We start from the raw sequence: 17,734 nt of genomic DNA on the forward strand, positions 1-17,734 counted from the left end.
TGTGTTACTTGGTTTGTTAATAGTTTAGTTAACCTGTTTACTGTTAGTTAGATAATTAAAGTGTTATTTGTTGATTTTACAGCCAGTGTCTCAGGTAGTTATTTTGATTTAACCACTATAAGTTGCTGAAGCTCAGACATTACCCATTCTCACACTCACTTTAACAGACTATGAAGTGAGGTACTCCTCCGAGTGGTTGAGTCTTAGTTCTCAGAAAGGGGATCAACCTTCCCTTTGTAACATTACGGAATTAAATGGCCTGGCAGCCCATTCCAGAGGTATTAAATGACAACCACAGGCGAAGGAGATTAGAGCCAGTCTGGATAGGCTTTCCGTTTTACTACTTAGTATGGTGAGATAGAATCATAGAACGACATGGAAACAGGCCATTCGGCCCAACTTGCCCATGCCGCTCTTTTGTTTAAAAACCCCTAAGCTAATCCCAATTATCCGCATTTGGCCCATATCCCTCCATACCCATTTAACCCATGTGACAATCTAAATACATTTTAAAATTGTACCCGCCTCTACTACTACCTCTGGCAGCTTGTTCCAGACACTCACCACCCTGCGTGTGAAAAAATTGCCCCTCGGGACACTTTTGTATCAGTCCCCTCTCACCTTAAACCTATTCCCTTTTTGATTTAGACTCCCCTTCCTCTGGGAAGAGATATCGACTATCTAGCTGATCTGTGCCCCTCATTATTTTGTAGACCTTTTATGGAAGATTAGACCTCACAAAGATCTGAACTCTCAACCACTAGGTTGCCAATCCAATGTCCTACCCACTGCGCTAATCACAAGTGCTAGCTGCTTGCTGGCACCTTGCACAGCAGGCTAGACACAGAGGCCGAAATTTCCCAACCAGCCGGATCTTCCAGTCCCGCCAATGGCAACACCCCATCCTATTCATGTATTTATCATGACGTCCCTTAAAAGTAACTACGTATCTCCTTCCACTACCTTCCCCCAGCAGTGAGTTCCAGGCACCCAATACTCTGTAAAAAATCTGCCTCGTACACCTCCTTTAAACCTTGCCCCTTGCACCTTAAACCTGTGCCCGGTTTGGAATGAAGCTATTGAGCCCAGACTATGAAATCAAACTGCCCTTCGTATCAATGCCCCCATGAAACGCTGCCACCTCAGTCGGACAGTTGCCCCCCCCCAATGGACTGGATATCTCTGAAAGGCAACTGGCTTAAGAAGAACAGAAATTAAAAACAGAAAAATAAAACTACAGTATATTATAAAGAAACTCCTACCCAAGATGCCAAGTTTTGCTGCGAACATCAGCGATATTCCGATGGGACAACCGATTGCGTAGAACGCGATCAGATTGACAACGGCTCCCAGTTTTTGCTTTCCAGATCCGATCACCACTCCAGAACTCACACACTGTACAGCAGGTAAGGGAAATACATTAGCAACATCATTTCAGGCTGTTTCTGTCACAGTCTATCCCCCACCAGAATTATATAACTAACTAGGGAACCTCACAAACTGCCAAATTCATATCATAGATTCCTTACAGAGCAAGCAGCGGCCATTCGGCCCATCGAGGCTGCACTGACAACAATCCCACCCACGCCCTATCCCCATAACCCCAAGCATTTACCCTGCTGATCCCCCAACACTAATGGGCAATGGGGAGGTGATGGCCTAGTGGTATTATCGGCATTCTTCCAGTAAGTCTGCTAATATTCTGGGGACCTGGGTTCGAATCCCGCCACGGCAGTTGGCGGAATTTGAATTCAATAAAAAAAAAATCTGTAACCAAGAATCTACTGATGACCATGAAATTTGAGAGAAAAACCCATCTGGTTCACTAATGTCCTTCAGGGAAGGAAATCTGCCGTCTCTATCCATGGCTCGTGTGTGACTCCAGAGCCACAGCAATGTGGTTGGCTCTCAACTGCCCTCCAAGGGCAACTAGGGATGGGCAATAAATGCTGGCCAGCTGGCAGTGCCCATGCCCCTGCAAGTGAATAAAAAAAATTTAGCACGGCCAATCCACTTAACCCGCACGTCTTTGGAGAGTGGGAGGAAACCGGAGCACCTGGAGGAAACCCAGGCAGACATGGGGAGAATGTGCAGACTCCACACAGACAGAGGCCTCAGGCCTGAATTGAATCCGGGTCCCTGGCACTGTGAGGCAGCTGTGCTAACCACTGTGCCACCCAGAAAGTTGAAGATGTCTTAATTTGCTGACGGTGCGTCCACATCTCCACTTTGAAAGATGTTGACAGTGGAAAAATGTTGATGCAAGCCCAGTTAAGGTAGTGACCTCGCGGGCAGATGTGGGCTCAACTTACAAGATTATGGACTGGTCTCCAACCCACACCGAAACCCGAGAGATTTGTTGGCCCAAATTTGCCAGCGTCTCCAGGTCAGCTGGAATGGGTCAAAGGTGCCAACATTAGAAAGTGATATTGTTCCATTCATCTTAATAAAATCCAGGAATATGTGGCATAATTTGCCTACATAAGTGGCGCATTCTCAAATGGAGGTGGTTCCCCCAAGTGCCATAGACATACTTAACTTGTGAGTACCAAAAGTAGCTCTCTATCCCATGTAAAGAACCATCACGGGTCTTAACCTCAGCACCATAAGCTTATATGGTGCAACAATGCTTTAGTAAAATCCAGGTTGAAATACGGCTCAGAACTGGGCATGAGAACAGGACACAAGAGCCAATGTAATGAACAAACAAGTGGGTAGATCCTATTCTAAATTGCTTTGCATACTATTAAAGAGCAAGGCTCAGGACAAAATCTCAGGGGCATCACGGTGACACAGTGGTTAGCACTGCGGCCTCACAACACTAGGCACCCAGGATCAATTCCAGCCTTGGGTCACTGTCTGTGCGAAGTCTCCCCATGTCTGCGTATGTTTCCTCTGCGTACTCCGGTTTCCTCCCACACTCCAAAGTGTGGTTAGGTGGATTGGCTGTGGTAATTCCCACTTAGTGTCCCAAGACGTCCAGGTTAGGGAGATTAGCGGGGTAATCAGTGTGGCACAGGGTGGCGGAGGTTAGTTTTGCTGCCTCAGTGTCAGGGACCTGGGTTCGATTCTGGCCTTGGGTCACTATGCAGTGTTTGCGTATTCTCCCTGTGTCTGCGTGGGGCTCCTCCCACAGTCCAAAGTTGTGCAGGTTAGGTTGGTTGGCCAAACTAAGTTGCACCTTAGTGGGAGGGGAGCCTGACAGAGTAAATAGATGTAGTTGACGGGGTGTTGCCTGGGTGGGATTGTTGTTGGCGCTGACTCAATGGGCCAGATGGCCTCCTTCTGCACTGTAAGCATTCTATGAAACGTATGGGAATGACGGACTTGGGAAAGGTGCCCTGTTCGGGAGTCAGTGCAGACTCAATGGGCTGAAAGGCCTCCTGCACTGTAGGGACTCTGAAAATAATTTATCAAACCGGCCAATTGATTTGAATCGGTTGATTGAACCAATGTCCCTGGCATGGGCACCTCATGTGCCAGCCTGTGCCCAGTTCTGCCTGAGTATTCAACACAAACATGGATTAGGCCAGGAGGCAGAACAAGACGTGGCAACATCATAACAGCAGCACCTTACTGCCAAGCGGACACGAGAGTGAGCCCAGAATGACTAGAAAACGGCAGCGCTCAGGTGAAGGTCATCGACTTACACTGGGTGAAGCAGAAAATACGTTCGAATCATGGACAGCGATCAAGGGCAGATTAAACTTGTGCCGTCAATTGTACAACAGTTCCAGCATTTACAACAACAATGCCTTCTTGTTGTAAGAACATGGACACACAATGTAAAATAAGGGGTAAAGTTCCTAAAGGGATGCAAGAGCAGAGGGACCCAGGCGTACAGGTGCATTGATCACTGAGGGTGGAGAGAGCAGCTAATAAAACATAGTATTCCAAGTTTTATTAATGGGGCATCTTGTACAAGAGCAAGGAGGTTATACTGAACATATACAAGACACTAGTTAGATTTCTGCTGGAATATTGTGCACAGTTCTGGGTGCCACGCTATAGAACGGATGTGAATGCATTGGAGAGAATGTGGAAGAGGTTTTCAAGTACGGTTCCAGGGACGAGAAACTTCAGTTATGAGAATAGATTGGAGAGGTTGGGACAGTTCTGAAGGCGGCTAAGAGGAGATTTGATAGAGGTGTTCAAAATCATGAGACAGAGTAGATAGAGAGAAACTGTTCCGGCTTGTAGATGGGGAGAAACAGTTCATACCTTCCCCTCTGTCCTATTCCCACAACCCTGTGCATTTGGCTCGGCCAATCCCCGTCACCTATGCATTTTGTAATACTAAGGGCAGTTTACGATGTGCGGGTTGGGTGGATTGACCACGCTAAATTGCCCCTTTGTATCAGATAAGGGGGATAGGGCCTGGGTCGGATTGCAGTTGGCGCAGACTTGATGGGCCAAATGGCTTCCTTCTGCGCTATAGGATTCTAGGATGGCCAATCCACATCTTTGGATTGTGGGAGGAAACCCATGCAGACAGAGGGGGGAGAACGCAAGGAGTTTACACTGTCACTCAAGGCCGGAATCGAACCCACGTCCCTGGCGTTGCAAGACAGCAGTGCTAACCACTGTGCCGCCACATTAAATATCATAAGCACCTCAAGCAGATTGACCTCATCTTCAATACTCAAGGGAATGCAAGATTCGTCAGTGCAACCTGTCTTCATAATTTAATGCTTTTAGACAGGAAATATACCAGTATATAAACAATTTTTTGCATTCTTGATAAATAAAACTATTTGAATTCAATTTTTATTTCAAAGTACTTTTAAAACAAAATACTCACAGTCATTGCGTCAAAAAAGTGATAAGCTGCCACCAATGGGTCTAACTGCGTGACCAATCGGATAATTTCTCTGAGAGAAGGAAGAGACGGGCGTCAGGTTCACGGGGCGTTTGTGAGTTACCTTTGCAAAGCGCGCACAGTCGAGCTCGTACAGTTGGTAAAAGGTCGCGTTTACTAACTTGTCAGTGGTGAAGATATAACCCAGCACATCCTTTAGGGCTGCCAGTAGCAGACAGATCACCATACCACAGCACCCTGTCAAAATAGACCCACACGAAAATGGCTAACTTAAAACGGATGCCAGATATTCCAATAAAAAAAAAATTTATAATCCACTTAAAAGCTCCTGAAAATTCTCAAAACCACAGCTCAGCCGTTTCGGAGGGACGGATTTTCCAGACTCGCCCAATGGCGGGGTCTACCAGTAGCGGAGGGTGCAAACAGCGGGAAGCCCGGTTGACAGCGGCGAGACTGGAAGGTGGCGCCCTTAAACCTGAACTCGAAAAGTAGCGGAGATCTTCCTTTGGCAAAGACTTTTAATAATATTTTCCTTGAATAATCCGTCTCGCACTGCGTGACCAATTTGCCACTATTTGTGTCAATAAATTATTGATCTTAATAGTGGGTGTTGGGCTTCCCGAGTCGCAGTTTAACCAAACGGAGGGGGGTGGGGAGTGGGGAGTGGGGGAGGAAAAGCATGTACTCTTCAGGATTCTTGTTCCTGATCACGATCCAACGCCCGACCCCTCAGGGGGGCGTGCGTGTACACGGGTGGGTCATTCCATATAGGGTTGAGCGTGACCCTTTGCAGCCCAGCATCCCGCAGTTTAACAACAAGGCCCCCAGGGTCAATTGTCCAGCATCCGTGCACAGCAGAGAGTGAACTCCTACTAAGGGAGTGGGAAATGTGGCACTCATGAGGGGGGTAAAAAGAGGGTAATGAATGGAAAGAGAATTAAGGTGAGGGATGACATTATTTGAACAGAGGCCCAACCAGCCCATTGCCAGCTCTTTGGAGGAACTCCCAATAATTTCTCCTTCCCCACAGCCCTGCAATTCTTTCCTTTTTGAAGCACGCCTCCAATTCTCTTAAGAGGTTTGCAGGTAACAAACTAATTATAATCAATGCAATTAATTGTAACCAATGTTAACTAACGATAAACTCACCGGCACACAACAGAGCAACTCCGGCATAGCTTTTAGCCTGCTCTGGGATTCCTGCACCCAAAGCATTCCCCACACAAATACGTGTGGCTATGCTGTATCCCAGAGGAATCTGCAGGGGGAACCAAGGACGCTATGAGCATTATTTTTCGCTACTTCATTTTCTCCATATTATCCCTCCTTGTTACATAAGAACTAGGAGCAGGAGTAGGCCCTCTGGACCCTCGAGCCTGCTCCGCTGCTCAATAAGATCATGCTAATCTTTTCGTGGACTCAGCTCCACTTACCCGCCCGCTCACCATAACCCTTAATTCCTTTACTGTTCAAAAATCTATCTATCCTCGCCTTAAAAAATTCAATGAGGTAGCCTCAACTGCTTCACTGGGCAGGGAATTCCACAGATTCACAACCCTTTGGGTGAAGAAGTTCCTTCTGAACTCAGTTTTAAATCTGCTTCCCCTTATTTTAAGTCCATGTGCCCTTGGCGGCACGGTAGCACAGGGGTTAGCATTGCTGCTTCACAGCTCCAGGGTCCTGGGTTCGATTCCTGGCTTGGGTCACTGTCTGTGTGGAGTTTGCACATTCTCCTCATGTCTGTGTGGGTTTCCTCCCACAAAGTCCAAAGATGTGCAGTTGATTGGCTATGCTAAAAATTGCCCCTTAGTGTCGTGAGATGTGTGGGTTAGCTGGTAAAGTATGTAGGGAAAAAAAGGGGGTGGGGTCTGGGTGGGATTGTGGTCGGTGCAGACTTGATGGGCCGAATGGCCTCCTTCTGCACTGTAGGATTTCTATGAATTTCTATTCCTAGTTCCACCCACCAGTGGAGACAACTTCTTTCTCTCCATCAGTGTATGACACAAGTATCTTACAGCACTACCAGACCCAGTTTAGATTGCTAATCTGCTGCTAATCAGCGGTAGTGGTTATTTATCCGTTTCTGTTTTCGTTGTGTTGGCATCACGGACAAATATCCGTATTCCACCAATATTTATACACAGGGCAAAACAAAATGGGAATACTTTTGATGAGCTTGAGCAAGAAAAGGCAGGTGAATTTTACAAGAGTTTAATAACCTGCGATCCCAGTCGTGGTGAATAACCCGTCTCGCACTGCATGTCATTGTTTGTGTCAATAAATTAATGATCTTAAAGTGAAAATGTGTTGGATGTCCCGAATTGCAGACAACCAGAACTTGTAACAAACAATAGTTTGTTCATTAGCTTAGCAGTGACTCCAACACTGTGCCGGTTAGGTTGACTGGCCACGCTAAACTGACCCTAGCGTCAGGGGATTAACAAGGTAAAGATGTGGGGTTACGGGGATAGGGTCTGGTCGGTAACAGACTCGATGGGCCAAATGGCCTCCTTCTGCACTGTAGGGATTCTACGATTCTCTGCTCCCAGGTCTAACTCCCGTGTTCCCGACACGTGACGTTTTTTGCAGTCATCACTTGACCACTCAGTCTACATTGATAAATGGGAACTAAGCAATTCAGTGCGTGTTCCAAGAGGTTTCGATGAGTGGGCGGCACAGTGGTTAGCACTGCTGCCTCACAGCTCTGGGGGCTTGGGTTCGACTCCGTCCTTGAACCCCCGTCAGTGCGCAGTTTGCACATTCTCCCCGTGTCTGCGTGGGTTTCCTCCGGGTGCTCTGGTTTCCTCCCACACTCCAAAGATGTTAATTTGATTGGCCGTGCTAAATTGAGCCTTAGGATCACAGAATGGAATTCTCTGTTGGCCTCGGGCGGGATTTATGAGCCTTGCCCGAGCGAGATCGTAAAATCCTGCCCTTAGTGCTCCAAGATGTGCGAGTTAGATGAATCAGCCATGATAAGTGTGTGGGGGTGGCAGGGAAAGAAGGCCTGGGTAAGAAAATCTGTCAGAGAGTCAAGCACAGACTTGATGGGCTGAATGGCTTTTTACGCACTGCAGGGATTCAATGATTACTTTACGAAGTAAAGTGCATTAAACATTTTTTTTTGAACAAGTTACACAGCTCTGCATTTTGCATTGAAGCAGTCTCTAGTTTAAAAGAAGTAAGTCTTACCATGTAAGCTGCTGATAAAACTTGGTAAATGATGGCTTGGGCTCCAAGTTGTACTTCATTAACTAATCCTGTGGAAAGGGAACAGGACAGCTCAATTTAATTATGTAAAAGACGTCAATGCAAGATCAATATTAAGGCTTGCAACCATATGTTAACATCCCAACATCACGTCACTAATTGAACAAAAACCCATTACCCTCAATGGCTCCCATTGAGCGATGCCTTGGTTTTAAATTTTCAAATCTCACCGTGACTTTGCTCCTTCCCATGACCTTGAAACCAGTGTCGATTGTTGGAAAACCCCATCTGGTTCACTGACGTCCTTTAGAGAAGGAAATCTGCCCTCCTTAACCGGTCTGGCCTACATGTGACCCCAGAGCCACGATAGTGTGGTCGATTCTTAATAAGGGCAATTAGAAATGGGCAATCGATGCTGGCCCAGCCAGTGACGTCCACGTCCGATGAACGAATTAAAAAAGTTCACCACCAAAATCACAAGGTAAGTGACACAGACAAACAACCAGCCTTCCCGCGCTATAGGTGGAAACTGGTAAAAAGTGCAATTTTTGGATATATGGATGGACCTGTACGCCTACAAAAAGGACCTTCACTCTTTGTTTAATTAAAGAGGGGTTTCAAAGAGTAAATGTTACTTTATTCCCCTGCGAGGAAGATCCCAATCATCTCCAAACACACAACAGGCTGAGATATATCTGCACTCCAATTCTCACCTCTGGCATCCCTTAATCATTTCATCACTGGCGGCTGAATGTGCAGCTGCCAAAGCGCTGAAATTTTTTCCCATCCAACCCTCTGCTTCATTTTCTCCCTTCCCAACACTGATCCCTTTGACAAGTCTTCATCACCTGCCTTAACACTGTCTGATGGGAGCTCCGTGTCAAATCTCGGTTCAATAATGCCCCTGCGAAGCACCTTGCAAAGTTTTATAATACTAAAAGCTATAGAAGTACGCGACACTGTCTTTGTGCTGGTCTGTGCGTCAAGCTTCTTGTAAAGATTTCCTCAAAACAAATCCCACTTGAGTCACTCGTGATTCTGCTGCAACTCCAGAAGTTGTGCACCTTCTTTGTATCCGCTGACCTGAACTGTACACAGAACACACTGAATATTTTTCTTAATCCTTACCTCACCCCCTTGTTTAAGCTGTGATGGTGACAAACTCTACGCAGCGTCTCCCAGTCCTGTTCTCTTTTGGTTGGAACTTCCTCCTCTTCACTTCTCTACCCCTCGCTCACTTTCCTCCTGTTAAGCATATTCCTCGAATCCCATCTTTTGAACAAGCTTTTGGTCTCCAGTCCCATCCTCTCCTTAGACAGTTCAACTTTGCTTGTCAACGCTCCAGGGAATTGCCTCGGAACATTTTGCCATGTAAACCGGCGCTATATAAATGCGAGCTGCTGTCTCAGTGTTAGATTCTGGCTGTCAATTATTTAACCTGAGGTTTGGAGTTGCGTATGGGTCAAGTATACTTTAACTCAATCCCCGAGACAGACTTCATTTCAGATATCGTGTGTAACCTCACGAGTTCTTAGGTGTCCAGATCGTCAACAACCTGCCCTGGTTTCCCCCCCCCATGCCAACACTGTAGTTAAGAAAGCCCCACCAACACCTCTACTTTCTCAGAAGACTAAGGAAATTTGGCATGTCAGCTACGACTCTCACCAACTTTTACGGATGCACCATAGAAAGCATTGTTTCTGGCTGTATCACAGCTTGGTATGGGCTCCTGCTCTGCCCAAGACTGCAAGGAACTACAAAAGGTTCTGAACAAAGCCCAGTCCTTCACGCAAACCAGTCTCCCATCCATTGACTCTGTCTACACTTCCAACTGCCTCGGCAAAGCAGCCAGCATAATTAAGGACCCCATGCGCCCCAGACATTCTCTATTCCACCTTCTTCTGTTGGAAATAAGTTACAGGAGTCTGAGGTCACGTACCAAACGACTCAAGAACAGCTTCTTCCCTGCTGCCATCAGACTTTTGAATGGACTTATCTTATATTAAGTTGATCTTTCTCAACACCCTGTCACTGTAACACTATATTCTGTTCTCTCTCCTTTCCTTCTCTATGAACGGTATGTATTGTCTGTATAGCGCGCAAGAAACAATACTTTTCACGGTATACCAATACATGTGACAAATCAAATCAAATCTAATCTAACAGCCTAAGTTTAGGCTAGCTAGAGTCAAACTAGTGGTATTATTGCTAGACAATTAATGCAGAAACTCAGCTAATGTTCTGGGGATCCGGGTTCGAATCCCACCACAGCAGATGGTGGAATTTGAATTCAATAAAAGATATCTGAAATTAAGAATCTACTGATGACCTTGAATCAATTGTCAGGAAAACCCCATCTGGTTCACTGACGTCCTTTAGAGGAGGAAATCTGCTGACCTTAGCTGATCTGGCTTACATGTGACCCCAGAGCCACGATGGTGTGGTTGATTCTTAATAAGGGCAATTAGAAATGGACAATCGATGCTGGCCCAGCCAGCGATGTCTATGTCCGACGAATGAATTAAAAAGTTCACCGCCAAAATCGCAAGGTAAGTGACACAGACAAACAACCAGCCTTCCCGCGCTACAGGTGGAAACTGTTAAAAAGTGCAATTTTTGGATATATGGATAGACAAAAAGGACCTTCGCTCCTTGTTTAATAAAGGAAGAGTTAGGGGTTTCAAAGAGGAAATGTTAGTTTATTCACCTGCAAGGAAGATCCCAATTTCATAGGTCCACCATTCAATACACATCATCAGCATGCTAGGAATGGCCAGCTTTATAAAACGGCCCCACTCTTGCAGGCAGTCAGTGGACCAACCTAGGCAAGGACAAAACTGTACAGTTAACACGATGTACAAACAAATGCAGAGGCTGTCAGGGAAGATTACAAAGAGGATAGCAGGGAGCAGCAGGAAGAGTAAAGTCTAGCTACAGGTTACGATTTGCAGACTGGTCATTTTCAGGACAAAGGTGAATTCACACCAATTTTTTTGATCTCAATCATGCCCAACGTGCAATTTCATCGAATAAACATTAATGTGGATGGCAGAGTGGTCAGCATTGCTGTCTCACAGCGCCAGGGACCAGGTTCGATTCCCGGCTTGGGTCACTGTCTGTGTGGAGTTTGCACATTCTCCCCGTGTCTGCGTGGGTTTCCTCCGGGTGCTCCGTTTTCCTCCCGCAGTCTGGAAGATGCGCTGGTTGGGTACATTGGCCGTGCTAAATTCTCCCTTAGCGTACCCAAACAGGCACTGGAGTGTGGCGACTCAGAGATTTTCACATTAACTTCACTGCAACGTTAACGTAAGCCGGGTGAATCGTAGAAACCCTGCAGTGCAGAAAGAAGCCATGTGGCCCATTGTGTCTGCACCAACCACAATCCCACCCAGGCCCTACCCCCATACATTTCACTCGCTAATCCCTCTAACCTACCCCTCTCAGGACACTGAGGGGCAATTTTAGCGTGGTCAATCAAACTAACCCGCTCATCTTTGGACTGTGGGAGGAAACTGGAAGAAACCCACGCAGGCACGAGGAGAATGCGCAAACTCCACACAGACAGTGGCCCGAGCCGGGAATCAAACCTGGGCCCCTGGAGCTGTGAAGCAGCAGTGCTAACCCACTGCGCTGCCCGCCTGGTGCTCCTGTTTCCTCGCACAGTCCAAAGACGTTAGGTGGATCGGCCGTGGTAAATTCCCCCTTAGTGTCAGGGGAATTAGCAAGATAAGTGTGGGGTTATGGGGATAGGGCCTGAGTGGGATTGTAGTCAGTGCAGACTCGATGGGCAGAATGGCCTCCTCCTGCGCTGTAGGGATTCTATGATTTTTAACACTTTTTCCTAGAAAGGCTCAAAACACTGGCGACGGATCATCCTGGGCTTCCTAAAAGCGGAGAAACACAGATGTTTGGAAAAGGATGGTCTGCCTCAATACTCAGGGAATGCAACCAATGGAGTAATATGGAGCTACAAACACCAGGTGGCGCCTTGTCCAGCCATTCCTCAGACCGGCCTACACGACGCCTGACTGAATTTTGTACAACTGTTTCAGAATGAGAGAGGGCCACGTTTTACTGTTATAACAGTGAACAGTTGGAAGCTTTCTCCCAGGGCAGAAGTCACATTTACAAGGGGGCACAAAGCGAGGGGGAGAAAGGTTCAGTGGAGATGTGTGGGGGGGGGGGGGGGGGGGGGTGGAGAGTGCCAAGTGAAGTGGTTGAGGCAGTTACATTAACCACATTTAAGACTTATCTGGATAGACACATGAACAAACAGGGAATACAGGGGCACAGGCAGTTGGTCTAGATAGGACAACGTGATCAGCATAGGATGGGAGGGCCGAATGGCCTGTTCCTGTGCTGTACTGTTCTTTGTATAATGCCTGCCTGCACATTCTTGACCACATGGCCATCGGTACTAACCGGTAAACCTTCACTGGAATCCTACCAGAGCTCTGAGATGATCTAGGTGGCACAGTGCTGCCCCACAGCGCCAGTGACCTGGGTTCGATTCCCAGCTTGGGTCACTGTCTGCGTGGAGTTTGTGCGTTTTCCCCGCGTCTGCGTGGGTTTCCTCCGGGTGCTCTGGGTTCCTCCCACAATCTGAAAGTTGTGCAGGTTGGGTGGACTGGCCATGCTAAATTGCCCCTTAGTGTCCCAAGACGATACGAGGATTGGCAGAGTAAATGCATGAGGTTACAGGGATAGGGCGGGGAGACGGGCCTGGGTAAGATGCTCTTCGAGAGTCAGTGCCAACTCGATGGGCCGAATGGCCTCGTTCTGCACTGTAGGGATTCTATGACAGCTGGCAGCATGAACGACAGTCAACTACCACACCAGTGTAATGGCAAGGACAATAATCTGGTCATCTGGTCAATAAACCTACTGTCAAGGATGTCTTATTTTGAACCTGATCTTCCTTAGATCCATATAGCATGACAGCCGGTGCTGGTGTTTACACTCTCATCAAATCTCCAGTGAGCCTCACATCTGTGGTGGGTAAATTGTTGGAAGGTATTTTGACAGGCAGGATCTACAGACATTTAGAGACGCAGGGACTGATTAGGGACAGTCACCATGGCTTTGAGTGGAAAATCATGTCTCACAAATTCAATTGAGTTTTTTGAAGGGGTAACCAAGAAGGTAGATGAGGGCAGTGCAGTTGATATTGTCTACATGGATTTTAGCAAGGCCTTTGACAAGGTACCGCATGGTAGATTGTTGCGTAAGGTTAAATCTCACGGGACCCAGGGTGAGGTATCTAAATGGATACAAAATTGGCTTCTTGACAGAAGCTAAAGATTAGTTGTAGAAGGTTGTTTTTCAAACTGGAGGCCTGTGACCAGCGGTGTGCCTCAGGGATCAGTGCTGGGTTCACTGTTATTTGTCATTTATATTAACGATTCGGATGAGAATATAGGAGGCATGGTTAGTAAGTTTGCAGATAACACCAAGATTGGTGGCATGGTGGATGGTGAAGAAAGTTATCTCCAAATGCAATGGGATCTTGATCAATTGGGCCAGTGGGCTGACGAATGGCAGATGGTGTTTAATTTAGACAAATGCGAGGTGATGTATTTTGGTAGATTGAACCAGGGTAAGACTTACTTAGTTAATGGTAGGGCGTTGGGGAGAGTTACAGAACAAGAGATCTAGGGGTACATGTTCATAGCTTCTTGAAAGTGGAGTCACATGTGCACAGAGTGGTGAAGAAGGCATTCGGCATGCTTGGTTTCATCAGTCAGAACATCGAATACAGGAATTGGAACATCTTGTTGAAGTTGTACATGACATTGGTAAGGCTACACTTGTAATACTGTGTACAGCTCTGGTCACCCTATTATAGAAAGACTATTATTTAACTAGAAAGAGTGCAGAAAAGATTTACTAGGATGCTACTGGGATTTGATGGATTGAGTTATAAGGAGAGGCTGAATAGATTGGGACTTTTTTCTCTGGAGTGTAGGAGGCTGAGGCTTATAGCATTCTATAAAATAAAGAGGGGCATAGTCAAGGTAGATAGTCAATATTTTTTTCCAAAGACAGGGGAGTCTAAAACTAAAGGGCATAGGTTTAAGGTGAGAGGGGAGAAATACAAAAGTGTCCAGAGGGTGGTGAGTGTCTGGAACAAGCTGCCAGAGGTAGTAGCAGAGGTGGATAAAATTATCTTTTAAAAAGTATTTAGATGGGTACAATGGGATGGAGGGATATGGGGGCAAATGGGATTAGCTTAGAGGTTTATTAAAAAAAGGGGCTGCATGGACAAGTTGGGCCAAATGGCCTGTTTCTATGCTGCAAACCTTTAAACCTCCTCCCAGTCAAAAGTATGATTACCTGCCCAGGTATTAACATGCAGCTTTTTCCATCGAATGTATCCCAACAGGAGAATAGCCTGACAGTACTGAGAGATAACATTGGCAGCAGCTGAACCCCTGAAAAACAATATAAGGTTCATGTGTTAAAAATATGGCTCCCAATTCAATGACAGCTTGCCCCATCTAAAACTGGGTTTTAAAAGATGTTCAGTTTCAACATAGTAGCTGGCATCAAAGTGTTTGTATAGCTCGTTTCACAATCTTGGCACACCTCCTAGCAAGTTAAAACCAATGAAACAAAGCTGTTGGAATGTGGGAAATGGGCAACCCTCACGCACGCAGTGAAGGCACGCGACAGTGGTTAGTGCTGCTGCCTCACAGCGCCTGGTTCAGTTCCTGCCTCAGGTCACTGCCTGTGTAGAGTCTCTCTGTGCTTGAGAGTTTCCTCCAGTTTCCCCTCTCAGTCCAAGGATGTGCAGGTTAGGTGGATTGGCCGTGATAAATTGTCCCTCAACGTCCAAAGATCCACTAACTCTGTCTACACTTCCTGCTGCCTCGGCAAAGCAGCCAGCATAATTAAGGACCCCACGCACCCCAGACATTCTCCCTTCCACCTTCTTCCGTTGGAAAAAAGATACGATAGTCTGAGGTCACATACCAACTGGCTGCCATCAGACTTTTGAATGGACCTACCTTGCATTACAATGATCTTTCTCTGCACCCTAACTACGACTAACACTACATTTCACACTCTCTCCTTTCCTTCTCTCTGAAAAGTATTGTTTCTTGCAGGCAAGGCACACCGTTCACTGTACATTAATGTGACAATAATAAATCAAATAAAAAGGATTTGTAGCTTGGGGGATTAGCGGGATATGTACGTGGAGTTACAGAATGGGGTAGGTCTGGGTAAAGATGCTCTGCTGGAGAGTCAGTACAGACTCGATGGGCTGAATAGCCTCCTTCTATAACATCAATGGGCTGACGATGTGATCATCTGTTTTTTGGGGTTCGAAACCAAAGTCCTCTGCTGTATTTGTAAATAATATCAAGTGGAGGAAGTAGCAGGGGTCTCGGTTTAATGTCTCAGCTGAGAGGTGGTGCCTCTGGCACTGCAGCAGTCTCACTGCGCTGCGAGCCTGCAGTGGGAATTTCCACTGAGGCAGGGGCTCCTACCCACACCGCCACAACTAGCACTGCAACGGAGACAAACAGAACACGGAACGGTGTGAACCTTCACTGACAACGCTGATCATGGGGCCCTCGACAGTGGTGAGTGTGTGAAGCTTGAACGGAACGCAGTGTACAGCGTTGCTTCAGAGCAGCGAACAGAGCCAAAGGACTGGGATAACAGTCAGCGGCTCAACATCTTCTGTTGCAGGTACACCTGGGAGAGCTGGGGAATAAGGCTGGCATTTCTACAGAGCTCTCACTGGCAATGAAAGATTTTCAAAGTGGACTCACCACTGTAATGTCGGGAGCAGCCAGATTGTGCACAGCAAGATCCCACCAAAACAGCAACGAGATCGTGGCCAGACGGTCTGCTTTTGTGACTTGGTTGAGGAATGAATATTGACCAAGGCACTGGGGATAACCCCCCCCCTTTTCCTCAATCACAGAATCCCTACAGCGCAGAAGGTAGGTTTTGGCCCATCGAGCCTGTACCGACCTCAATCCAGGCCCTATTCCCATAACCGATAAACTCAACCTGCTGGGCCCCCTGACACTAAGGGTCAATTTAGCATGGCCAATCAACTTAACCAAGAGAAAAGCCACTCTCTTCGCCGCGACACCACTGTGGCAGTTGACTATTGCTTATTTCATGAGTGCTGCCAGCAATCATTGAATCCTTACAGTGCAGAACTAGTCCATTCGGCCCATCGAGTCTGCATTGCTCTGACACAGCATCTTACCCAAGCCCACCTCCCCACCCCATCCCTATAACCTCACAAATTTACCCTGCCAATCGCCATATCATCTTGGGACATGAAGGGGCAATTTACCATGGCCAATGCACCTAACCAGCACATCTTTCAGACTGTGGGAGGAAACCAGAGCACTCGGAGGAAACCCACGCAGACACGGGGAGAATGTGCAAACTCCACACAGCCAGTGACCCAAGCTGGGAATCGAACCTGGGTCCCTGGCGCTGTGAGACAACAGTGCTAACCCACTGTGCCACATAACACTCCTTCAGCATAACACTGTGCAATCTTTCACATCTACCTCAGCATGCAGACGGGGTTCTGTTTAACAGTTGATCAGAAAAACAGCTCCTCCAACTTTATCCTAGAATCCTACAGTGCAGGAGACCACCATTTGGCCCACCGAGTCTGCACCGACCACAATCCCACTCAGGCCCTGTCCCTAATACCCACATGCATTTCCCCTAGTTAGTCCCCCTGACAATAAAGATCAATTTAGCAGAGCCAATCCACCTAACCAGCGTGGCTTTTGGACTATGGGAGGAAACCAGAGTGTCTGGAGGAAACCCACGCAGACACGGGGAGAATGTGTAAACTCCACACTGACAGTGACCCAATCTGGGAATCGAACCCGGGTCCCTGGCGCTGTGAGGCAGCAGTGCCAACCACTGTGCCATGCCCAACAATGCAGTGCTCCCTCACAACTGTGCTGGCGTCATAGAACAAAAAGGAAATCTGAGGTCCTGGAGTGTGTCTTGAACCTGGAACCTTGTGGCTCTGAGGCAAGAATGGTCCCAACAGAACCACAGCTGACAGGGAATAAAAGCTGCCAGTTTCTGGTGAAAAGCCACCTGCCTTACTGATGTCCTCTGGGAAAGGGGATTGGCCATTATTTGACTTGACCTACTGGCGACTCCAGTGTCACACAATACCTGGCTCACCCTCGATACGCAATAAAGTGTTGCCAGAGAAGATCTCACATTAGTGTCTCAAGCAGGTGGGGGATAAGCACCAACACTAGGCTTAACAGTGTTAGCCAAGACTTAAGAGGGATTTATTTAAATTGTACGACAAAAATAGAAGCACGGTGGTTAGGCGGATTAGCAGGGTAAATACGTGGGGTTACGGGGATAGAACCTGGGGCAGGTTGTCTAACAGGAGAGTCAGTACAGACTCAACGGGATGAATGGCCTCCTTCTGCACTGTAGAGATTCTACGATCCCTCGAGGCTTCGTCTTTCAGCGGTCAAGGTGTCACCTTTTGGAATTCCCTCCCCAAACCTTTCCACTCCCCCCTTCCCCTTAAAAGCACAGTAAGAGGTCTCACAACATCAGATTAAAGTCCAATAGGTTTACTTGGAATCACGAGCTTTTGGAGGGCTCACCCGAGGAAGGGACAGCGCTCCGAAAGCTCGTGATTTCAGACAAACCTGTTGGACTTTAGCCTGGTGTTGAGAGACTTCTGAC

General features: G+C 47.1%; 1 protein-coding gene across 3 annotated transcripts in view; it reads right to left on the reverse strand.

Annotated features, from left to right (window-relative positions):
• The window catches only part of LOC145357249 (multidrug and toxin extrusion protein 1-like), a 53,648-nt gene that overhangs the window by 8,358 nt on the left and 27,556 nt on the right, over positions 1-17,734 (reverse strand). For all 3 annotated transcript variants that reach the window (XM_080210419.1, XM_080210418.1, XM_080210420.1), the window contains 7 exons: positions 14,363-14,460; positions 10,737-10,850; positions 8,012-8,079; positions 5,969-6,077; positions 4,981-5,056; positions 4,802-4,871; positions 1,263-1,395 (listed from right to left, as the gene is read on the reverse strand). In XM_080210419.1, the coding sequence (XP_080066545.1) occupies positions 1,263-1,395; positions 4,802-4,871; positions 4,981-5,056; positions 5,969-6,077; positions 8,012-8,079; positions 10,737-10,850; positions 14,363-14,460 (668 nt within the window). The remainder of the gene's footprint in view (positions 1-1,262; positions 1,396-4,801; positions 4,872-4,980; positions 5,057-5,968; positions 6,078-8,011; positions 8,080-10,736; positions 10,851-14,362; positions 14,461-17,734) is intronic.

This window comes from Carcharhinus amblyrhynchos, chromosome 23, assembly GCF_965287045.1.
Source record: "Carcharhinus amblyrhynchos chromosome 23, sCarAmb.v2.hapA, whole genome shotgun sequence".
Classification (NCBI taxonomy): Eukaryota; Metazoa; Chordata; class Chondrichthyes; order Carcharhiniformes; family Carcharhinidae; genus Carcharhinus; species Carcharhinus amblyrhynchos.